Here is a 27,165-nt window from a genome sequence, read left to right as displayed (position 1 = left end):
ACAAGTTACAGCAGGACACCAGACATATACAGGTTCAGCTAGACACAGACATATACAGAGTACAGCAGCACCAGACATATAGAGTACAGCAGACACCAGACATATACGGAGTTACAGCAGGACACCAGACATATAGGAGTTACAGCAGACACCAGACATATACCAGGTACAGGTTACAGCAGACACCAGACATATACAGAAGGTTTACGCAGACAACAGACATATACAGAGTTACAGCAGACACCAGACATATACAGAGTTACAGCATACACCAGACATATACAGAGTTACAGCAGACAACAGACATATACAGAGTTACAGCAGACACCAGACATATACAGAGTTACAGCAGACACCAGACATATACAGAGTTACAGCAGACACCAGACATATACAGAGTTACAGCAGACACCAGACATATACAGAGTTACAGCAGACACCAGACATATACAGAGTTACAGCAGACACCAGACATATACGGAGTTACAGCAGACACCAGACATATACAGAGTTACAGCAGACACCAGACATATACAGAGTTACAGCAGACACCAGACATATACAGAGTTACAGCAGACACCAGACATATACAGAGTTACAGCAGACACCAGACACATACAGAGTTACAGCAGACACCAGACACATACAGAGTTACAGCAGACACCAGACATATACAGAGTTACAGCAGACACCAGACATATACAGTGTTACAGCAGACACCAGACATATACAGTGTTACAGCAGACACCAGACACATACAGAGTTACAGCAGACACCAGACATATACAGAGTTACAGCAGACACCAGACATATACAGAGTTACAGCAGACACCAGACATATACAGAGTTACAGCAGACACCAGATATATACAGTGTTACAGCAGACACCAGACACATACAGAGTTACAGCAGACACCAGACATATACAGAGTTACAGCAGACACCAGACATATACAGAGTTACAGCAGACACCAGACATATACAGAGTTACAGCAGACAACAGACATATACGGAGTTACAGCAGACATCAGACATATACGGAGTTACAGCAGACAACAGACATATACGGAGCTACAGCAGACACCAGACATATACAGAGTTACACCAGACACCAGACATATACGGAGTTACAGGTTACAGCAGACACCAGACATATACAGAGTTACAGCAGACACCAGACATATACAGAGTTACAGAAGACACCAGACATATATAGACTTACAGCAGACTCTACAAAAATACAGTAAACAATACATATCGAGTGCAAATTAATGAAAGAATAAATATTTGAATTATCTATTCATGTGTCACTGACAATGAAGTGATAATTAAATAACACCGTTTGTGATTTTAGAACTGACGAATAAGTAATTGTTAGACAAAGGACTAATAGGAAGACAATCACGAATAAATGAATACATAAGTAATTAGTTTTCATTTTAACTCATTTATTATTCATGTAGCTGATATAATTAATCAGTATCGCCACAGATGAGAAAGTAAGATGGATAAATTATATATAAAGTCAAAAAGAAGTTAACATATCAATCAATCAATCAATCAATCAATCAATCAATACATCAATACATCAACAATACCAATAAAAAAACAAAGGAAGCCGTAAGATACGAAACTTATAAACGTCACTCGTGACTGAGTACGTAGAAAACATGGCTACCATCCATTTACCTCGCCGGGACTCGGTCACATTCTGTTCGCGCTTATCATGCTTCGTATCAGCGTAATCGTAGTTTGTCCAATGAACAGTATGTTTTCGAACAAATTGACTCCATAAATCCTTATCCTACATTTAAGACACACATTTAAAAGAACCATTCTTCACACAATATTTGCCAAAACACATGCGAACCTCATATTCTCCCAAGTTGTTGGTGTCTCCACTGATATAGTAGCCATTTTCAAATTAATGTCTCGGTCACCCAGACGCTTGAAACGACCCATTTTATGGCCCATTTGTTTGAAAATGGCTAATATATCAGAACAGACAGCAGACAAGTCGATGATAATATGGAGCCTGCATGTGTTTTCTGACGAATATTGGTGAGAGATTTACAAAACGATTCTTTAGGACGTTGTATGTCTATTTGAAATGTGCCAGTACAGAATGGAGCCTATGTTCGATAGGGCCAATTACCCAGAATTCACTAAGCAGTAATTCTCTTCAATGACGTACTATGTAGCTCGCTGTTGTTTTTGCGTTTCCTATGAACAGCTACATATCTGACCATGATCGGCAAAATATGACGATGTGTTGTACTTTGATAATTCTTTATGATTCATTTTAAAAAGAAAACAACTATATTATATATGCGGTACGGTATGCCAGTGGACTGGAAGTAATGGGGAGATGAATCATTTGTGGCTTTGCTTCTCTGGAATGCTTTGCTCATATTCCTACGCCCCGCCGTAATTCAACATTTGACCGGTCTGTACGGGAAAAAAAAAAGATGAAAAAGAAATCTGGTCCATAAGCGTAATGAACTCATGGACCCCAAACCTCTTCAACCTCAAAATTTTATGGAAAATATATTACCGATTTGATGTATCGAAATACATATTAACACTTGTCTAATATGGTTTGTACTGACCGAAACGTCCTGACACCAGCTTCCTACCACAGACTAGCAGGGGCATGTACGCTGACCGAAACGTCCTAAACTGGCTTGTTTTTTTTTCACCAAAGCTTAGTAGGGGTGGGAGAGCTCATGCTGACCGAAATGACTTTATACCAGATTGACTTTCATATCACAGTCTAGCAGTGTATACAAGGTTCCCAGTTGACCGAACTTATGTTCGCGAAGCTATCATCTTAAGTTTGTTACAGATGACTAGCTTTATTACCTTATAAAAGGTATGTTGAAATAATTGTCGGCCACATCAAAGCCAGGCCGTGCCCCGTCGATAACACAGGTGTCTCTCGTCACCGCAAGACAAGCATTGGTTTTAGCGGTATCTCGCACTTCGATAACGTACTGAACACGATATGGCATTGTTTTCTTGTACTTCAGCGATCATGATACTTCCGGAGGACTGTGGATATTCACTTCCGGTATATCATCTGCTACTTGATTTAAGAAATGTAAACAACCAACAATTTTCCCCTCCCTGTTTTCCACGGTTAGAATAAGTTATTTGAATTTCAACTTACATCGACAAATATTTTGTTAAAACTTGAAACGACATTTTTACACGTTAAAATCTATGAACAAAGATGTTTAAATGAAGGACAGTTGAATATTTATTACATATCTTTTTCATCGAATATCTTTTTAATCTCATGCCATGACGATACGATGATGATAAGCTCAGAAATGTGTTGGCGAACATCAGATCCTGAGAAAGGACTTCATCGCCGCTCGGTAAATCACCCTACATCCTAATTCAAGGTTTTACTACCTGTAATTTTTCTCATCAGATGATGTCTCCTAGCGTAAAATGAAGCAGCCGGGACGCATCGCATGGTCATTGCAATTGTTATGGCGTTTTGATATGCCGCTTGGGTTACCTTGATAAAATTAATTGTATTTATGTCGTAAAATTCTATTCCAATGTAACGTAAATTCACATCAATGAATTTAGGAAATGTGTTCTGATATGATCCCTGACATGAAATAAAAGGCGTAAGTCATTCGAGGTTTTAAAAGAATCTAACAAACTGTGAAATATTAACAACCAGGTAAGGTTATGGTTTCGTGAAGTTACGAGGCCCCCAATTCCTGTTATTAAATCTCCAATACCATAATCAACCTGTTCCATTTTCTTCACAGCCTGACGGACAAGCGAGGCGGAAGATTGCCTAGAACAGAAAAGTCTTACAAATTACAGAGTCCGATATCTGACGATGTATGACACTGGTGCGCAGACGACAGTGAACGTAAACATGGCAGAGGAGATTAAAGTACCCGGATGACGAAAACGCTTCAGATCTCTTTGTTATATAATATAGACATGCTTCATTCACAAAACACACACTATCGTGTACGTCGAGTAAAATAGCTTGGGATCAAATGGCAGAGTTTGAAAGCCGCCATGACACTTGTGAGAACACAGCTGTGAAGCATTGAAGAGCTTTACTATGACACGCCTATTGGCATGGTGCGTAGCCCTACTTGGGATAACCGTATAAATAACTTCTAAAATTAGCTATTTTGAGGAACATGCATGCTTGAATTTCTTAACATAATCTGAAAATAAATAACTAATTATGAGATGAAATTCCTTGGACTAGCCCCCGTATCGTAGACAACGATACACACGTCCCTAGCATTTTCGGTTGATGTATTCTAGATTAATACGGATTCAAACTAGGCGGGTTTAGAATGATGGCTACCCACACAGCAAGATTTACATTGTGATATGCATACTACAAAAATAACACAACAAAGGTGGACATAATTTCTGCAGTGTCACCATTATAAGGAGACTTTAGATGGAATTGATTATAGATTTTCTAATCATTTTCTAAAATGAACGCGAGAAATCGCTAATCCCCGTTATAAGCCCGATTTAGCCCTATACTGCATTATAGCTACTCTGTAATCAATGCAATTTATAGAATATGTGTACACAATCCGAATGCACTTTGTAAATATGGGTGATTTCAACACGTATACGTCCGCTAGATGTCGTCTGCTGCGCCGACAGTCTCCCCGCGCGCCACCCTTCCGGAGTCGCTTACATGAGAATTGCATTAGCAGATGGATCTACCCAGGCGATCGATAACAATATTGATCGCACCCGAGTTTCTGTCCATGAGGTACACCCTCAGACCCCACTGTCACCCCCCACTAGGGGCTGGCCTGGACCCTTAATCACTTAAAGGCTCAACCGTGTACATTGTTCTGTTTTCTGGGGACGAAAGCATTCTTGAGAATATAATGATAGTTGTATGAAACCTATCAGAATTACTGAGGACCCTATCATTTTCACAGTAGAAAAACGAGCTTGGATAGGTACGCAATAAAAAGGAATCTTGTATGTGACATTAGGTAAATAAAGATCTTTAAAGACTTATGTTGAGAAAAGAATTTGTGGTAGACTAAATCATACTTGTCCACTTGAATTGACAAGATTTACCTAAACAAGTGCCAAATAGTGTTCCTTGTCTAATATAATATTTCAATCTTAAGGCTCTTCGTGAGGGATTGTTCCATATTACAGACGTGTGTTTCAAGCTAAGTAAATTGTTTAACCCTTCTGTTCAGACAATTTTCTTGTTTGCCGTTCAATTGGCTGACAATCGGTATAAACAAGTGATTGAAAACGGGTTTAATATGGCAGACAGATTGCGATGCACTGCACAAAACATTGATCTCTTTAAGTATGGTCCAAATCTTTGGCAAATTGGCCTAAAGCTGGAGTGATGTATTAGCGGAACACGCGAGACATTACACGTGCTAGCCCTATAAAGACGCTATTGCATACATCTTAAAAGACACGTGCAGCGGCTGTTCGAGCTTGTTTGTAAACATACGATCATAGTCCTGATATCGTTGGTTGAGATTAAATGCAGTGAAAAGTTGAAAAAGTACAGGCATGTACATTAAAGTATTGTGACGTCATGACATGAAAGTCTACGAAAAATCGACAAGAAATTTAACAAGCCTCGTAAAATATGCGATAGTGTAGGACCGCCCATTCCAATCCAATACAAAGTCCACTGACAGCCTTTCTGTGCAAGACATGCGTTCTAAACCTGTTCATGCAACGTCAAAATACACTTTAGGATGTCCGCCCGACTTTACGCCATCATTTATGCATCATCTTGACTAGGGGTAAATTAATTAAATCTAACGTGTTATGAGACTTTGGCAATGCGATGGCGTTTGTTCTCAACTTTGCAATTTGATGAAGAAAGGCACAACAGAGGTTGTGTAATATTTCAAGGCATTTTTATGACCGCTATAGGTATCTGATACCCATGCAAAGTTGTTCCCAGTTGTAAAACATGTAACTGCATATTTGAAGATATTTTTAACTAGAGATATTTTTTATCAGCCTGTCATTTATTTTGTTTACTGTCATAAAATCTTTGTGACAAATACGGAATTATCCAGTGCAGTTTATACATGCATGAAGAAGTATTCTTCGTATTTAGACTCGTTCCTATCAAATGAAGCCATACAGCATTCATATCCAAACTAAAAGCATATGATGCAGTAAATATTTCAGTCAGTGGCAAAAGTGAAAATGAAAATGGATAACATACCAACACCATGTTAGTTTTCTGCGCTATATGAAGGAAATGTCAGAAAGTTTAATTTTTATTCTCGTTGAGGTGGCCAAAATGACTGTTGCCATCATTTATCTGTCTGGGAATACTGATATCGCTGAGTTATCTATTCCAACATCAGAATTCGGGAGGCTGCAATTTTATTGGTTTTAAGAAAATTTATTCGTTCCTGACCTTGTATCAGGTCTTGTCAGACGTAAATAAAATAATAAAATTTAAATCTGTATTTAAATCAGATTGAATATCCTCAGATGGGTTTTGGTGATGGCGGAAACAGTGGGGTACCGCAACACGCGTTGCGCAAGTGAACGCTCGTACATAGGAACGGGAGAAAGCGTGCAAGCTTGATTGGCTAAAATTCTGCTACTAACATGTGTTTCTGACACATGCCTGAATAGTCGCATATTTTGATTTATGACCAATACAAAAAATGTATATACAAAATTTTAAGTGAAAAACTCTTCAGTTATTAAATCAGGTCAGAAATAATCAAGAAAGTGTATTAGTGAATTTGTACTACAAGAACTTGATCATTGAATGTTTTTTTCGTAAGATTTTATCATTGAGGCCGTGGTATAACCTGGATTTGATTTAAATTTCTCTTGCCAGTATCGTCGATGAAGCCGAAGACGCTTCCTCTTTAGGAACAAAAAGACTATCTATCTCTCTATTTTAAGAAAGACTTTTTGTGTTTGTTTTCGTATAAATGGAATAGTGATGTCATCAGAACTGTAGAAATACTCTGGTTCTTGTTTAAATCAGTTCGACATTATTTTTTTTATTTTGTGAGAACCATTTTCAGTCAACGTATATCGTACTGATAATATCATTTATAAGAAGGCTACATTTGTTCCTAATGGACATGAAGTTATAATGTTGGGATGTAAGGGTTCCCTCTTAGTCCCTGGTTATTTATGGGTATAAGGGTTCCATTTTGGCCCCTGGTTATTTATGGGTATAAGGGTTTCCTCTTGGCCCCTGGTTATTTATGGGTATAAGGGTTTCCTCTTGGCCCCTGGTTATTTTGGGTATAAGGGTTCTCTTTTGGCCCCGCGTTGCATAAGGGTACATGCCTTACGTTTATGATTAGGTATATACACAAACAGGGGGATACATAAATAAATAAATAAATAAAACAAAATAAACAAATAAATAAAAGGGCCATCCCTGTTCCAGAAAATCTGTAAGAGAGAACATTAACAAGGACTACACAAGTTGAATGTTATTTATCGGCGAGGCTTGTCGTAAAATAAAGATATGTGATAGTTTAAGTACAAGCTATATTGAGGTCATGTCAATGTCATATGGTTCAAAACTGTAATACTTAGTCGAAAATTACCGGTCTCGTGACAAAGGGTCTGAAACAAAATATAAACCATATCAAAAATAACTACCATCATTTGATATATCTTCTCCTTACTTCCGGTTGTAAGTCAGTTATTTGGCCTTTTTACGCCATGGCTTCGGTACGATCATCAACACGCTATGTTGATGAAGGAAAAAGACAGAAACCTCACTAACAAAATACAAAAATATCGAGAGAGAAAAATGAAATTGTACTTTAAGAATCATTTATCAATACTAATGTCATCCGAAATATTCATTGAAAAGTTTTATTACATTATTCATATATTTTTACATTTTTACTTTTCCTGCCATTAATTTAACACAATTGAACGAAATAAGATATTTGTACACGTCTCCTATTAGGGAAAGTACTACTCACCTTGCCGAACTATTTATATAACGATTGAGTAAGTATTCTGATTTAAATTGCTTTATCTAGAGTACAATTGATAGGTTAAGTTGCTTGCAAATTCACTTTGTCATCTACAATTTAACGGACCATGTGATTATTTTTTCGGTACCTTTGTACAAAATCAATATAAAGAACAAAAATTTTATACTGTTGTCATGTTAAGCTTACCATGCTTTGGACAGTTGTTTTTATTTACTATTGTTAGATGAACCAATGGGTAAACGCTTCTAAAACATTAATTACGAGGATCTTCATCATTACGGAGGAGTGGTGAGGCTTGTCAGCCATTTAGACTCCTTTGTGTCCACGCCCGTTATCTGGAGGTTGATCGCGAGGAGGTGGTTTGTCCAAATCTGGCTTACAATACGTACCCGAATCCTATTTCATGTAAGATATCTACAATATTGTTGATAACCAAAGGTACCCGAGTGTCTGCTTACTACGTGAAAGGCCGATAGGGTCATTCAACCCTGATGAAATGTCCTGCCCTTCTTATCGTGTAATACTGTAAACATGATTTATCTATGTTTGTATTGATAGAAATATTTATGAGGAATATCAAAATTTCCATCTACATTGGTATAAATAGAAAATTTATGAGAACTGTTTACATTTTTTTTATCAAAACTTTTTTTTTCTGAACATGCATAATTATTTTTTAACCTAGATGGCATAGATTAAAATGTGGGAACGTTTGGAAATAATGAAGAGACGATTTGGAAATACATTCACATATCAGACGGGTGGAGGGGATTTTACTAGGAGTAGCGCATGGGCGGTGTTCGCATATTTTCTGATTTTGTTTATCTTTGATCGCCTCAGCAAATTCAAAATTAGAAATCTGCATTACAGATGTAGACTTCTTTTTATCATCTAAAGAGATGAAAGAGATGAAAAATGTCTTGAATAAATGATATACAATACATGCTAGTATTGCAGATTTTTTCAAATCTTTATATCGAAATAATGTATTTTATAAACACTTTAAAATATTGAAATTAATAAAAACGATTCCAGAACTAAGTATCCCAAGTTGTCTCATATACTACATACTCCATGATAGCTTCCTTTCACTATATAACCACCGCTGCTACATAACACTCCCGATAATTCTAAGCACTTCATCAGCAACTGTGCCGCCTAGCGCTAGAGCAGATTTTAGAGTTCGCTTTGCGTACTTACAAACTTGCAACCGTTTTATTTCTTTTATGCCCGAAACACATAAATTCAACTTCCCATCTGTTAAACGCTCTGGTGTGGACCAGTCACAACATTGATTCCATATGTAAGAAAGAAAAGTACGGCAAATCATAGAGAAAACTTTGGCAGAACTTTTCAACGCTTGATAACACTTCATATGTATAGACAACCATTGTTTGTGGAACGCATTCGACGTTTTTGTGTTCCCGAGCCAGACGAGTGAGTTAGGTAGGCTGCCCTTATCACATTTGACCTTGAATATTCCTCAAAGGACCTTCCTTTTTATTTTTTATTTAAAACGATGAGGATTTTATTGCCTTTCGTTATCATATTTTGACATTGAAGCTGCTTGAATAGTTGAAGAAAGGACTTTATATCTACAATTGAAGTTTAAATCGTCTAGTTTTTGTATAATAACTGAATTTCATTTTGTCTTTAGACCTCAAATATATATTACTTTAACTAGTTTATCTGATTTCTGTATATCTGAGCAGAATTGCTTTGAGCAAAATATAATTCATACCCGAAAACTTAAATATTATTGTTTCTCTTATTTAGATCGCCACATCAGACGCCTCTTACGACACACATGCATCTGGATGGCTTTGAGCATTGTAAAACTGGAACTGTAAAGATAGCTCTAAAACCATCACTCCTTGTTTCGGTGTTACACAGTTTGTGTAAGAAAACATTCCTTGCCTGCGACCGTTTAGTAAATAGTACCACGTGAACAAGCGAGGGCACGAGACATCGTTCATTACAAAAGGTAGGGGAAATAAGTGACATGAACTTTTATTGTAAACTCAAAGAAAAGGATGGAAAAGGGAATCAACAGAAGAAATTGCAAACTGAAATGAACAACTTAGATGAAATGTATTCATCACCGACCAACTGCATCTTGGTGTATGGTGTGTGATTAATTACGGCCGATCAATGTGTTTCCCTATCTTCTGTACTGTTGATATATGGACTTGGTGTTATGCGGAATTTCTACATTAATTCTCATATCTTCAATAAACATGTCAGATAGTATCAGTAAAATCGAAGTTCTATTTCAATACACATTCGACTTTCTATGCTTCCCTTGCATATCTTTCAAGAACTACAGGACGAACATTACTGGCAAACATCCATTACACCAAGCAGAGAGTTACATCCTTGCCATTGTAGTATTTATAGCGAGCATTGTGAAGTAGTGTTTATAGCGAGTAAGCGGTTTAACGAAAGAGTCCTTGGAGGGACCGCGATGAGATTTGAGCTGATTACCGCAAATCGGTGAGTGTAAAATTCGTGACGCCGACAAGTCCGACTCAAGTACTCTCAATTACAAAACTTTACACTCTTTCTGTTAAGGGTTTACGGTATTAGGATCATGCGTGTTACTATAACACGTTCATCCCTCTCTTTTAAAATGGAGGCGCTAAGCCTACTGTCGTGGAATTACTGTCCAAATTGGATAAATCGAAGAGTATTAATACACCTGATCATGTGTGCTTATTTTGATATCAAGCGATAGAAAATCTAGAGGCTAATTGGAACCGTATATAATACGTTATAGTAGTTTTGCTGTCAAATCGCGGCCAACGAAACAACATATTATCAAAATAAGTAATTTATTGGGATAGTTGGGTAAGATACAGGTAGGATGTCTAACTGTTATAAAAAAAATATAAAAAAAAATTAATTTTTTTTTTTTAAATTGCAATCCAATGTATATACCGTCATCTTAACGATCTGTTAGTATGCATTAGTAAGCTAGAGCATATCATGTAAGATGGTTTTTGTCATGGTTACCGCATCAACCTACTGTTCATAAGCAAAATTTTAATTGGTATAAAGACGTACAGCAACGGGAGGTGATTAATACGAAAACACCAAATACCCCGACAATCAAGGCAAAATGATGAGCACAGTGTTAATCAGAGACTCTCTGATTGGAAACCCCGACAATCAATGCAAGGTAATGAGCATGAGCACAGTGTTGATTGGAGACTCTTCTACTTGAAATCGGGATTGGCTTATGTTAAACTCTTAACTTGAGAAACAACATTAAACTTCACTCGCACGGTTCCATCCTTAATCTAACAGGTAATTTGTGGTTTCGTGTTTGGACCACACATATCTATACCATTACGTGAAATTGAAAATTGCGATTTAGAAAGTGCCTGCAACGCTTATGCTTGCAAAGGCAAATTTCAGATATCTACCACTGAGAAAGTCATTGCCGTATCTGTGACGGCGAATTACATCTATCCATATCTCATATTCGAACCAAGTGCCTGAAGCACCGATTGAGTTATCGGCCACGACTGTAATAACCCTCAACAAAAATATTTCTCTGCGAGAAAAATAAGGCAACATTCCTTAGTGTTAGTGAAGCATTGTGTCATGGAGTGGGTTCATGGTTAAACAGTGGTACGCCTGGCATTCTTAACGATACAAACAAGTGTCTAGGAACACCAGCGGCGTGCCTTCCAACGTGCCTATTGCTACGTCCCAGATGTCTTCAACCTTTTAAGCGGACCCTTGATAATCCGGATTAAATCTTCCTTGCCTATCCGAATCACGATATCGTTTGGTGATCTACAGGGATATGATTTTGTTCTAACTTTGTATCAATAAAAAACATAGAAACTTCGGTATCGAAAAATGTACCATTCTTAACCAATATGGATTTCGTGAATTTTCTAAAATAATTTCACGATGTTATAACATAAGATCTTACGCCATTTTAATATAATCAACATGGCAGATACACTCTACTATATATTTTTCCTTGTAGTCAAAGAATCTAACATGGATAAAATCTACGTTGAAAAGCGACCCTCCTATAATCTATAGAGAATCCGATTTTTGATACATTTATGAATTGACATGTCATATCACATATTTGAAAAAAGAATCTAGTTTTATAAGCGAATTCACATTTAAAACGTTATTGTCACATATTTTCGATTAATGTATAATTTGTATGATAAATAATCAGTCTGACGATAATGGACATTTTAAGATAATTTGAAAACAATAACTATGATGTCAAACGTAATTAAAGGAATTAAGAACTGTGGTTAAAAATCATCAGTTTATTAGGTAAGGGACTTTATCTATGCACTGAGGATAAATATCTTAACTTAGGTTTCGTCAATACACAAAGACAAATCATCCGAACGTTTTGTACTAAACAACAAAGCACTTTGGCAATGGTTTTATGACTCTTGATATGTTGATTGACCAACAAAACCAATGACGGCCGGCAATCGGTAATGGAGATTGAGCACCACGTTAACATTATGTATGTACACGTGTGCTTCATTTGTATCAATAACGCTCCGTATACCGACATCACTATTTGTCATATATTGGACATGCGTGTCATTGCATCTGGGGTGGCATTTTAACATTGCTTCTTTATCTATAAAATATATCTGAGCAGTGATTTCTCAATCGAGAAATGAAATGAACGACTCGTTAGAGAAAATTAATCATAAAATCAATAATTTGATGTCCGAGAAGTAAAATTAATAGTGCTGATGTAATTAGTAAATAGGAACATCAGGTGCATGGATTTATTTCTTAATACAGAAATAATCTAAAAATGACGAAATGCGAGAGAAAGCTTACTGATTCTTTCCTAAGGTTTAAATAATGATAGACTTTAAAAGGTAAACGCTTAAATAAATTGCAATTGTTTTAAAAATTATAATAAATTTATGACTACGTACTGTTGGTAGTTTTTGTTGGGGATTCAATTTCGCTTTATTCGCAGTCAGTAAACATAGCGCGAAAATAGATACCGAGCGAATATTTGTACATATATAGATATATATACAAAAATGATGACAAGGCGTGGTTGCGCAAATTTTAATACCCGAGAACTAGTTAGACCGAAAAGAATTTCATCAAGGATCGCCTTGATACAAATATAGCGAATTAAATGTAGTAATGAATAAAATGTGTGACATGAACTTTCTACAAATTAGATTAAATACAAAAACGATGAAAAGGTTAGCGAATTGTACGTAACACTCGACTCAACCGGGTGTCATGTCAGTGTTTAGATGTCAGCCTTGACGGAAGGTCAACAACTTTTGCGCTTTACCATCGGCTACTTCGTTACTTTCAGTAATTTCCACGAGTTTGCGAGAATACTCAGCAAAAGTGGTACTTAAGCGAAGGTCTAATTCATTTGCTCCATCTGAAGAACTCTCAAGATTTACTAGAAGTTGAGGTTAAGAAAGAGAAGGCTCTTTCTTGTCGACCGGTATCGTCTGTATACGTACAAATGCATGAAGTAGGGAGAATGGGGTTAGGATTGGGTGTAATGAAGTAGGATTAAAGCACTACAAGAAAGTGTTCCCATCTTTAGTCAAACTGCATGTCAGATATCATCCAAAGAAATAATGATATTTTCTCTATCATAGGGCACGTATGTAATTAAGGAAGGCAAGCATAAAGCAGTACAGCATCCTATAGAACGTCCATGTAGCTGTTGACACACCAGTGTCGTGAGAGAGACTACTTGCTGCAGACGGCATGAGTTCGTTTGATGTCTTGGCAGAAATATAGGGAAACTGATTTATAGGTTACATGTTGATGCGGGGAATTCACAGCGATCCTAGTAACTTGTGTTTTATTACATATCATGTTAATACACTGAGGAAAAGAAGCATAAATCTGCTACCTACAATTAGAAGATATATTCCTGTGGCTGAAAGACTGACTGATGAAAAGATCTGGTAATAGTGCATTGGGCATTTGGCGAACGCTATCCTTAGACAGTCCATTGTATGATATTTACTGACGGCGTAACCTGCGGTGTTTGGCAACATTGAATATTTTTGCCGTGAAAAATTGTTAATTTTTACTTTATTATGTAACTTATCTGTTCTACCATGAAGTTTTACTATGTCGTAACAACATAGACAAGCTTGATAACACTTCTCTTTATTAATGACGTCATGATTAATATCATCATGTCGCACAATTGTGTGTGAAGGGTAACTCATACCGTCCTGGTCGAAATTCACTTGGCCTATATAGAAATCGTTTTGAGAGAATTCACTTACATTTCCATAAAAATGTGTTATGTGATAAACAGAATCTCACACTCGTGACTATGTCATGGAATAATTGCTAAATGTTCGTAAACATTGAACTAATTTGATTAACTTAACATGACGTAACCACAATTTATTGAACTTATTTAATTAACTCAACATGACGTCACCACTCATGTAAACTATTTATATGAATTTAACGTCTAATTTAATCAGCTAATAGTTCTTTTTATTATTATGACACTTTAGTAAAATCATTTTGATTACTCCTGTTCGTCCGGAAAACTGGGGAAAACATACAAGACCGCCAAGTCAATTAGGTAACCCCATACATTTGTACGTCCAATCGGGGTATCGAACCATGTCTTCTTTGTGAGAAAAAAAAATAAGAAAAAATGCGTTATCAACTACACCACTGGACCACCCAACATGCGTTGATATTCTATTGAAACATTTATCAATTTTATCAAAAGAAATAAAGTAAAAAGTATATATTGTTAAAATGAATAGGAGATTAATCCAGATTTTGATATTTCATATTGAATCGAGTCGTTTGCTTTGGCGTTATTTTGGCGTTTACAGAATATGCCATATGATTACAGTTGTTTGCTCTTGTACGGTTCAGTAACGAGTTCAATAGGCGCATCTTCTTAAGGCGAGACAGCTACCTAGTGAGGTGAACATAGACTGGCAGTGGGCCCAGTGTGATCCCTGTGGCGAGTTGAATAAACCTGCAGGTATCTCCACTGGGTGTTAGTGGAACATCGGCTCCCGTAACGATTGCAATGTTAAGCCGTAACAATGGTCTGCATGTTTCCATCGTAGCAATTTAAGACCACTGTGAAAACGTTACGGCGTTTTTTGAAAATATCGGAACAATCGCGTTATTTGTGAAATATTCATCAACATATAGTTCACCCCCATGGCGAAATTAGCATGTGGTTGAAAGCTATTCTATACTTTGACGTTAGTTTCGTGTACTTTTACAAATTGCTTTACATTTAATGACTGAACAGCGATTTCTGTATAGATAATTTACAGATAGTACATATATGACCACTTAGAATATACATGTATACTTTGTCTACACAAATCAATAGATTTGATTTATATTTAGTTTCGAAATTTTACAAGTGGAAAACCTGACACTAACAACAACATAAAAAAATCTACTGACTAAGCTATGTAATCTGACGAGTCGTTTAAAAGTAAATCTGAGTTGAGTACGAAATCCCAGACTCGTATATATTAGTGTATCCTAGATGAAGGTTGCAGACCTGGTGTCATCATCGATACATTTTCAAGAGCACCGAAGGCCCTTGTGTTATAGTAGATAACAGCGAATGTTTCTCCTGTCGGCAAACTAGGAAATCCCATCATCGATTGCACGATTGCAATAGAGATAAACATGCTCTTCTTTTCTGAGTATAATGTATACCATGGCCACAAGTGTTTTTTACAAATATATCTTAAGTTTTTGTTGCTTTTACGAAGTATTTGACGTAAAATGTAGGCGATCTATAATATCAAATTGACTAAAAATAAAAATCCATTTTTAAGGTTGCACAACACCATTTTGTTTTCCTGTCTGTTTAAATACTGTGAACGCAAAAATCTTAGCGATAATTTAATTAGCGCTTTACACACAGAAAGCATTCCGCTTAAGCATGATTGCGTTAATTACAGTTGTTGTATATTGTTCTAACAGTGAGAGTTTTAGGAAGACTAATTTTACATTGTCCTAACATATTTTAACTCTGTTTTGCGCTAAAATATTAGTACGCCAAAATAAGCATGTTTACAGTATATATGATGATTATAATGATTTTATATATCTAATGTGTTCCGTATCCATCATTTGACTGATTTTCTATCCTAAAGGTCATGCTTATCCTATCGCATTAGCATACAAAATGTTCAAACAAATAATCTTGGGTAGAAACAATGGAAGAAAATCTAGACAAAGGTCTAAAATGCTGGCGTCTTATGTGTGTGTTGTTCACATTTTCAACACACAAAAAACTGTAATTTCACTCTACATCATACTAGAACTTCTTGTAAATGTAAAAAAAAAAAAAAAAAGAACGGTCAACAATGACCGCAAAAATATTCCAAGAATACAATTTGCTATCCTCGTATTACTAAAGGTCTATGGAATATGTTTCTTTTGATGTCTGATGAAATTTATTTGTAAAATTGCTTTATAGTTGCGCGTACACGTCCCTCTCTGACCTCGTACACGAAGATTGGAATCATAGTCTACTGAGAAACATGTTCCTTTCAACGCTTGCCTCTAAAACCGTCACTGATGAATCTAGAGATGAAAACAGAAGGACATCACAGACATTGCCTACCTAGCTAACCACGTCTCTGTTTGCTACTTCTGAAACGTATATAATGAGTACATGGTGATGAGGGGCTGTTTCCTCTCAACTTTGCTATCAGCCAGGGCTAGAATCTTCGCTGTTATATTTTATTACGACTAAGGGAAATTAGATACGGTCTGAAATAAAATACTCAGCTTAAGATGAAATCGAACTACTAAGGTCTAGACAGACTCAAAATGGTTTATAATTTGAGCCAGGTTTTCGAAATTGAGCGATATATATAATTAAAGATCATTGGAAGTTCCATAACGATTTTCTGAAAAACAGTACTAAAACTGCAAGAGCTGTTTGAAAAGTGGCATCTTCGGTTAGTTATAATACTTGATATATTAAACAAGCAATCCTCACTTTCTGTAAGAATAGCCTTCAAAGTTTTATATATACATCGAGAACTGAGAATTCGGACTATGTATCGGAATCATTTTATTTGTCATTCAACGCACAAACTAAGACAAATTAACTTTAACACAACCACTAATGATAAATCAACAACTCCATATAAGATATTAAAATCATGATTGTCCTACAAAATAATAATAAAAAGTACAATAAGTATATACCATAAGTAACTATGGACAGGCTTCAGTAACATATTTTTTAATCTTAATGCTATTTTTGTTATCTAAGGACCAATGGATATCAGTGAAAATTGATATATGCTTTAAACCGTTAAATTTAAGTATACATTTTGAATTCATATATAACTTATACTACCAGAGTAAATACTTATACATTTGTATATACACGTGCACTTTATACTGCCATTTTAGAATAAAAACTGTAATATATTTCTGCTGTAGATTTCAGTGGGAATATTTATGTTTGTTTATTATTTTTACTGCCGTGTTAATATAACTTTATTCTGTCTTTATTCGATTTCAGTGTTAATGAATTTGCTTGCAAATATCAAGGAGTTAATACCAAGTCCGAATTTTTCAATTCACGTGAAAACTAAAATATTTTCTATTCAAAAACCTTCGAAAATTTTTTGAATAACACGTTTACGATGTAATGTTTCTGCGTGTGTACACAGTTCGATCTCGAAATCCTGCTGTACCTAGTACCAGTTATGTACATTGTATTTAAGTCATATGTACCGATATACCCGGAAACCAAGTCACAAACAGAGAAAAGAATGGTCACCTTAGCAAAAAAATGTGACGCATGATTTTGGGAACTAGTCAAAATGCCTTTATGTTTACATATAACGATGACATTCCTTAGACCATCTACCCTTGACATCCATCTCTCAACAAAGACATCTCCTCAACATGTACCCATTTAAACTGATCCACATTCAGCGTTAACGCCATGTGAATAGAGATCAGTTCACATAGGATTCGTTTTACTCTTATTTGAAGTTCAAACAACAATAGTTGAAAACTCGGTTCCATCTCATATCCTGCTTAGCATTGTATGTTTGTTGAATACACCAATGGACAAATCCTCTGCCCCTTCTTTTGCTTAGCCCTACAGGGGTTCATCGAAATTGGAAGATAAAATACTATCTCTCTAACAGTCTATTAAGGGCATAGTCAGACGGAGCGATAACCTTTGACCTACGAGAAAGGCTTCTGCTCCTTGGATTCAATCACGGTAAGTTGAGATGAAATGTGATCATCTTGTTAAAGACACATTGTGGGAGAAAAATCTCGCAACTACCGAACTGTGTTCACGGTGTTGCACCAAGACCGAAACTTCAACCAGCTCAGAAATCTCTCCCCGCCTTGATGCTTTGATGTGCATTCAGGTTAATAACAAAAAGCTGCACAATTGTATGTGTTGTATAGGCAGTATATATTGACAACACTTAAAAAAGTTCAATACTGAATGGGAAATATTACAGCTAAAACGTTTAACAAAAACTTGAATTCTTATATCAGAGAAATGCTTTAGCCAAAACGTTTAAAAATACTTTCATTTTTATAAAAAATATCATTACTAATTTCGTTTCCAAAGATGATCAAATGAAGCGACGTGATCAGGTAATCAGCATATCGATAATCACAAAGTATTAGGTAAGATATATTCTTTTCGGTCAATGAAATACATATATGAAAGTCGGACAAATACAGGTGATATTTGTAAAATCAAAATTTCGTTAACGTAAACATTAACTATTAACTAAACAGTTATCTAGAAATATAAACGTCCCTCTATGGAATTCAATCTTCTGAATGCCAATAACTGGCTCTGGAGTCTTAAATCATCCTAACTAGTGTCTACATGTGTCACGTTCCCGTGGAAGTTGGTTTCAAGCGTATCCAGCAACGTTAACACTTAAACCACAGCTGAAATGAAATTGACCACAGGTATGGGCACTCAGCCAGTGTTTTGAGGAGTTACTTTAATCAATTCCACTAATTTTCCACCATACACGCCAAAAAGTGTTTCATCCATTTACACAATAATATGAAAATATTAACGGAACGTAACATTTTAGAAAGTCTGTCTAGCAAAACACCGATATATCACTCCAGATAATTATAGCGCGAGAACGTTGATATATGGTTCATCGCACAAATTTACCTTATTCTACATTATATATAAATATATAGATACAATATATAAAGTATTGATTGGTTTGGTACATAAATATATATTTATATAATGGGTTTCGATTTCTTATAGAAATTATCTTTATTCAACCAGAATTGCTGTTATAGCCCAATGAATCAAAATACAGAATGCCATACTTCAATAAATGAACCATTGAGTGAATGTGTGAATCACAATATTGATACGCTCCAGTGAACTTATCATCTGTCAATGAACAAAAGAATACATTAATGTAGAGGCAAATAAAATTCGAAAAGATTAAATATATGCCTATGGACGATTCGGTATAGCTCTTTTAGCAAGAAATAATCAATTGTGAAACATCAAACATATGATGTTTTAATTCTATCTGCTAAGATAATGTGTTAAACTACAAGTTACTATTTATTTTATTTTATTATTACTTTTTTTTTTTTTTTTTTACTTTTAGGTTATTGTTTAAAGTATTGTAGGCTTCACGGGAATATATTTCAAGTTAAAACACGACGAGTCAAAAACACAAAAATATAGACCATTACAGTGTTTCGTTATCAGCTATTAAACGATATTTTTCATTATGAAAAATGTTGTACCAATCAATCAATTTCAAATATATGCTCTTTAAACCATCGTTGGAAATTACGTTGGGGGATTATATTTAGTATACAGTTTTGATTTATCATACAGAAACCTTCCCCTCGGCAGCCCGACCTCCACAAGGATATATTGCCTATGTGCCAAATTCCTGTTTCGACCCTTATTCAGAGAAAAGTGTTCTTTGCTTTATTGTAATGTCAACAGATTGTAAATGCATTTGAATCGAGTTGCATACATAATAATATCACCATCTCAATACGGAGGTGATAAACCGCATATCCCATTGCGGCAATCATATAGGATGTCATTCCCATGACGCTGTTTACTTTGCCAATGATGTACAGAGCTAGGTGGGCTTAGTTTCGTAATTTTTTCTTAGCGAGCAGATGTTCGCTTTGTAAAAACATCTCTTTATACAAACCTCTATAAAGTTTCAATGGCAGTGCTTACATAGCAATAAAACATGTTATGTCAAAGGACAAAAAATTTAAGGTAGATAATGCAGAAAATTGTAGAATATTTAATGCATGAATGCATTTTGACCTGAAAACTTGTCCAAGGAAAACTGTCGTGGGGAATAGAAAATAATCTACAAGTGTGAAACAGTGTGAAAAAAAGGAAAACTTATTTGCATAATCCGTCGACCTTTCACAGACATACAAACACCGTACAGGCCGACAACTCGCCAAATCATGGCGAATATTGATGGTCTTACTGGAAGTCACATGTCATAAATCAAATATCGTGTAATTGTCAGGATACTTTTATTGACCCAACAGGGCTACATTGTCTGTTAATATTCATACCTAGCCTTCGTAACCGACACACTAGACTATATATCAGTGTATAGACAGTATATGCCTCTCTAGTCAATGTGTGTCATATATAGACGTGTTGTAAGTCTGGTCACTCTGGACTCGATGTTTGGTGTTTGATATAAAATATATATTTGACAGTTAGGTCAACGTAGCCCATATTTTATCAGGAGATGACATTCTTCACCATGAACACTGTAAACAAAGGTGTGCTTGGTTGGAGATTATAGTTCGTACTCGATTTTGGTCGCTCTAGCTCGGTACAATTAAATACATTTTATATGAAACTGTTTCACAGACTTGATTGCATGACACATATATGTAGTATATATTACAGTCTAAATCACAAATACTCCATTAGTTTGTCTGTATAACTAATAGTCCGGTAGCTTGTCTGTATAAGCAATTGTCCTGTAGCTTAACTGTATAACAAATAGTCTGGTAGCGTGTCTGTATAACTAATATTCCGGTAGCTTGTCTATATAAGAAAAAGTCCGGTAGCTTGTCTGTATAACCAATAGTCAGGTAGCTGGTCTGTATAACTAATAGTCCGGTAGCTTGTCTATATAAGAAATAGTCCGGTAGCTTGTCTGTATAACTAATAGTCCAGTAGCTTGTCTGTATAACTAATAGTCCGGTAGCTTGTCTGTATCATATGTAGGCCAGCATATGTAGCAAACAGTCCGGTAACTTAGCTGTATAAGAAATAGTCTGGTAGCTTAGCTGTATAACAAACAGTCTGGTAGTTTGTCGGTATAACAAACAGTCCGCTGGCTTTTCTGTATAACTAATAGTGTGATAGCTTGTTGGCTATATAACAAAAGTGATGTAACTTACCCTTCGGCCTGCTTCGTTGTTATGAAGGTTCATTAACATCCGGGCAAGTTCACGCGATCCACGTTTGTGGTTTTTATCCTTTTCTCGTACATCCACGAAGTATTTTGCGAAATTGTAGCCATATTCTATATTATCCCCACATCCTCCCCATATCCAGTCTCGTTTGAGTTCTTTAGGGCGCATAGCCTTACTACACCCACACCGAGACAACTCGCCCTCCCGACACGCCCGACTCACAGCGTGGACCACGCCAGCGGCCGAAATTGCATGTGTAAAGGCAGCTTCTCGACTAGCTGAAATGAGATATAAATATGTGATATTAATATCATCAATAAATATAGGTAAACAAATGTATAAATCATTCTCTGGTGGTCATTATGTCATATATGAAATATTAGTAATATCAATAAATTTAGGTCAAATTCTTTATATATCATTGTCTGGTTGTCACTATGTCAAAAACTGAGGTTCCGTAATGATAAGTATATATTAATGCTGAGAACAAAATCGCTCTGGTGTAATGAGATAGCGAACGAAACAGCACCAAATGAGCATCTAAATAACGTCTTTATAACTGCTGCAAATCATACACGAGGGAACAGTTTTATTCCTCTTTTATTTTTGAAACCTGCTGAAGATTAAACCTACTAAAGTATTACTGCATATTTTACTTTCGGCGCGAAATAAGTTAAAAGCATAGTTGTAATATTTGCTTTTCAATGCAAATGGTCCTTCAAAACGCATTCAAAATAGGAATGAAAATTTGTAATTATTTCCATATTTACTTAATATGATTTGTTTATAATTTCAATCATAACAATTCAAAAGGCTTATTTAAATTATTTTATTTCAATAAAGGTTTAGAATACACAGGACTGGCATTCATTTCAGTGAAAATATAAATCCCATTATTTGGGCAGTGTAGTTGATTAATCTAGATCACATATTATAATATCATGCTACTCCTTTTGAACAGATTTACAAATTCAAATCCCTTTTGAGATTCGATGCATTTCTACTCAATCTTCAAATTTTGAAAAATGAAGTTATTTAAGTGAAAATTGATAGAAATAAAATATCAGTTCACTGTTTCTGATATTTGTAATTATTTTTCAATGAACTTATAAACATTTGGTAAAATTGAATTTAGAAACAATAGCATTTGGTGCATATATTTGGTAAGATTTAAAAGAAAATTTATCTTTTTGAATTTTGAGAAATTTATATAAAAAGCTAACATAACTTTACATACTTAGTCTATCATGTTTGCATTTCCTTAATTTTCGTTTTAAACCTTGATAACGCCCTCGTCTTGAAGTGATGAGACGTCGCGATTCAATCCACGGGCTTGTCACATATATGACACTGAGATCAGGTAACATACTATCAGTTTACCGCGGAGTACGGAAAACCTGTCAACGTTTGATTAAGAAATGACAAATCTATTCTACTAAGTTAGACCACTTCAATCATAAACACCTTCCAACACATTACGAAGCTTAGCACATGGTGAAAGTGTAATTGCGAATCATTTGTCGAAACCCATGCACTGAAAAAATCTACTACAATAATGCCTTTTTCTATTAGGGTTTACAGGTAGCACAATTTCTAGGGTGAACATTATCAAAAAGATCAATAGTTTTGCAGTTCGTGTTAATAAGAGAGAAGATATGATATATTTAATTAAAAGTTCACTGTGCTAGGACGAACGTGTCAATCATATATTAATATATAAATGTTTAGCACTTCCGGTTACCAAACTAAAAGTGTCCATAATGCAGCTGATTAATGCATGTGACACACATTGTCATGCAGTGAATATCAGCTCGACATTGGATTGGATAAATGGGCACTCCCAATGGGTACAAGACCCACTTAGGTCAATATATTCTTACCAGTTACCATTGACCTTACAATACGCATGAATACATAAATAATAACATTGTAAAAGAAAATACACATTTTTTCATAAAACAAAAGTTGTTCATAAATCTCTTGTGTCTTTAATTTCTTTGTAAATATTACTTATTAAGTATACAGTAGTTCCATAATATTAATATTCAAATATTAATATTCATAGAAATTATTCATTGAAAATTCATTATTCATACAAAATGTTAAATTCGTCAAATTTCAAGATTATATCAAGATGTGAAATAGGTATTTTGTGATCCAGGACTAGACAGTGAAAACCAGAAAGAAAGAGGCTCGTGATGACGGACGGTAGGAAAGGATGGACAAGGTAACCAAAAAATCGTACTTTTACGTTTTGTCTTTTAAAGCAAAAAACTTAAATTAGTTACTGATTTAAATATTTCAACAGCCAAACTTTTGAATTCATAGATGTTCATATATATATTTCTTCGTACGCCAGATTTCATTAATGCATATTATAAACGAACCTCCTATTTCAATGAAACAGGTGCAAATGTCAGCAATACCACCATAAATAATATCAACTTATCACTTAATCATTTCTATTCACGATATATAAAGGCCTTATTTTATATTTTTAAAACAGAATCATTCACATGCATTGAGTTCAAGGAGCAATTACAGATAAATGAATATAAAATAAAACGTAGAACGATAGCATGGATTCCCTAAGCGGGAACGCATACCAAGCCGAGAGGACGATCCACACCAGGGCAGTAACAAAGAGAAGAATAGAAGAAAGGAAGTTGTGTTTTAGTGAAAACCAGAAAACCAGAATACTTGGTGGTCTTTTTCTCTGCTGTCGATAGCGATAGACCCAGGGGACCTTTCGGGATGTTCTAGCTTGCAGAAACTATTTCTTAAATTGCTTTTCCATACCCCATATCATGCGGATTACGTTTGAAATCGCAAAGATTTTTTTCCAGCCGACTAGAAATCCCATGTGTCTGGTTTTCGCTCGATAGTTGATTTTACATGAAGCAATTAAATACGCGAAAAAGGAATATTTTTGACTGATGCTTCATGCAAAGTGTTTTTTGCCTGATATTTCGTAAAACGTAGCCACCATTTTGGAGGAAAAAAAGTGTTGAGTCTGCTTTGTAATATGTATGCTATAACGTGGTTGGAGATTCGCTAGTGAGATGTTCCACGTTTCGCCACAAAAACAACGATGGCTAACATTTTTTTAACAAAAACAACTAAAACAATCGAGTTCGAGACAACCTATATCTGTCTTTAGTCTCAAATTGTATGTTTGATAACAATTGCGATAAGTCAGACGGCTTGAAAAGGCTCATAACTGTTGAAACCCGAGTTTTACATCATTTTAAATTGCCAAAGTACATGGCAGACGGTTCGTCAGGGAAGAAGTTTATAGTATTGATAACGACACGAAAAATATAATAGAAATTCTTTAGATTTCCTGACATGGGGAGTCAGAATAGTATCAGCTGCATAAAAACCGATAGAAATATCATTTCTCTAATCTACATTTAACACACGTCTCTTAAAATACGGAACAGAATCTGACAATAAAAAAATACATGGTATAATAACAATGAGGTGATGGTTTTATTACTTTATTTATGTTTGGCCCAATGTTTAAAACATCACACCATGTACTTAAAAATCTGCGTTGACGTTGATCCTGGACATATTTATAAATCTAACGGATTTGCAACAACGCTATCATGGACACTACACTAAACATTGCACAGCCTGGTATATATAATTCAGGAATTTATTTGTGACACGACGAAGGCAGTTATTTTCATTCCTGCAACGGGTTATTTACTATTAGTGATAATAACTGGTTTATTTTGACATGCATTTGCTCTTTCAAAATAGCTCAGATTTTTACTATTGACATGTCAATAATTTTATCCCTATCGGTGAAAGAGATAAAGTTTGTCTTCTCTGTGCATTTTTGATTACTGATGAAGACCTTATTCTACTTCCATGACATGACTAGAATCCCTTTATCTATCATTCGTCGACACGAAAACATTTTTGATTACTGATGAAGACCTTATTCTACTTCCATGACATGACTAGAATCACTTTATCTATCATTCGTCGACACGAAAACATTTTTGATTACTGATGAAGACCTTATTCTACTTCCATGACATGACTAGAATCACTTTATCTATCATTCGTCGACACGAAAACATTTTTGATTACTGATGAAGACCTTATTCTACTTCCATGACATGACTAGAATCACTTTATCTATCATTCGTCGACACGAAAACATTTTTGATTACTGATGAAGACCTTATTCTACTTCCATGACATGACTAGAATCACTTTATCTATCATTCGTCGACACGAAAACATTTTTGATTACTGATGAAGACCTTATTCTACTTCCATGACATGACTAGAATCACTTTATCTATCATTCGTCGACACGAAAACATTATCTGTTTTGTCAGATTCACCAGGCTCTTACACAACGTTATACTTCCTTCTGCTTTCTGAACTGAGTACCCTTGTCCAGGCCGGAGAACTTCATATCAATAGGTTGCCGATTGCGATAGTGTATCTGATAGCCTAGTTGTCTTATCATCACTGGGAACTCATATGAACTTCTAATTGTCTAAATATGCTTTCCCAGTCCTACCTAAATGACTTGCACACAGAAAACGGAAATTTTCAACCTTTTCCAGAATGGTTTTCTGCCGAATGAGTTACAGAGCACTGATATCAACATCCATAATAAGACTAAGTATGTTCAATTTTGCAGCTATTACGAGCTCATTCACTAACCGGACGTACTCATCAACTCTGCCTTTATCTAGTCAGTTATTTAAAAGTCTGCCCCGGGAAAATATATTGCTGGATTTGTTACCTGACGAGACACAAACTGAATGAAACTGATAAAAACAAACTAGATAGGGTTGATGTGTTACCTTCGTATCTCAGAACCATTAAAACACAGAATGTAGCTATTGGTATGTTGATAAAAAAAACACGAAACGACTTCTAAAATTCTGTAAATATTATCTGAGCATGACAGTAAAATCAGAGCAAAGAATCTAGATTCCAATATTGGAAAATGAATACGTTAACACAAGTTAATGTGCATACAAGGTCGTCCAATGCTATGAGTAGCACGAAACATAGTTTAAGAACCAACCTGTATTAATGGCGAGTCTCAACACACATTTCCAATACGAAATAATTGATAGATTGAGTTGGAAAATTTAAAGCAAGTCTGGCGGAGGCTTGATGATAGGGAAACGTTTCCTTGCTTGATATGTGTGTTTTAAGGATGTAAAGTCTCGTTAGCATTGATTAAATCTAATTTGACTGAAGTAAAAAAAAAAGTTACATATTTCATTACATCGTCGATTGTTTGCTGAATGATACTTGATATGTTTGATTGAATTATCGGTTTTAAACAAATTATTTTAACTTCTGGTTTGGTTTTTTGAAGAATTTCTGTTACAACTCTAGAATATATCACATATCGTGAATTGGTACATCTCGGTAAATGTTGCATCGTGGGAAAATGATCCTAATTAACTTTAGTTGGAGAATATTGATTTACATTTGAGTGTCGAATACACTTCACTTACGTTATCTTGCAAATGTTACCTGAGCATATAACTGAAAAATTAGACTAGATTTTGTTGGTTATGAATATATATTCATTCTACAAAAGTGACATTTTTCACAAGAGAAAAAGTGACATTTTTCACAAGAGAAAAATGAAAAATATCACTTCTTCTGATTTGACCAATCAAAGCACTGCTTACAAAGTGAGAATACCGACAAAATA

General features: G+C 35.3%; 1 protein-coding gene across 2 annotated transcripts in view; it reads right to left on the bottom strand.

Moving 5' to 3' along the window:
* LOC117330945 (protein Wnt-5b-like) overlaps window positions 1-27,165 on the bottom strand; it is a 62,438-nt gene that overhangs the window by 18,076 nt on the left and 17,197 nt on the right. For both annotated transcript variants that reach the window (XM_033889520.1, XM_033889519.1), the window contains one exon: window positions 21,444-21,736. In XM_033889520.1, coding sequence (XP_033745411.1) covers window positions 21,444-21,736 — 293 coding nt within the window. The remainder of the gene's footprint in view (window positions 1-21,443; window positions 21,737-27,165) is intronic.

Source organism: Pecten maximus, chromosome 7, assembly GCF_902652985.1.
Source record: "Pecten maximus chromosome 7, xPecMax1.1, whole genome shotgun sequence".
Classification (NCBI taxonomy): domain Eukaryota; kingdom Metazoa; phylum Mollusca; class Bivalvia; order Pectinida; family Pectinidae; genus Pecten; species Pecten maximus.
Note: the sequence above shows the minus strand (reverse complement) of the source record. Positions and strands in the feature narration are given on the sequence as shown.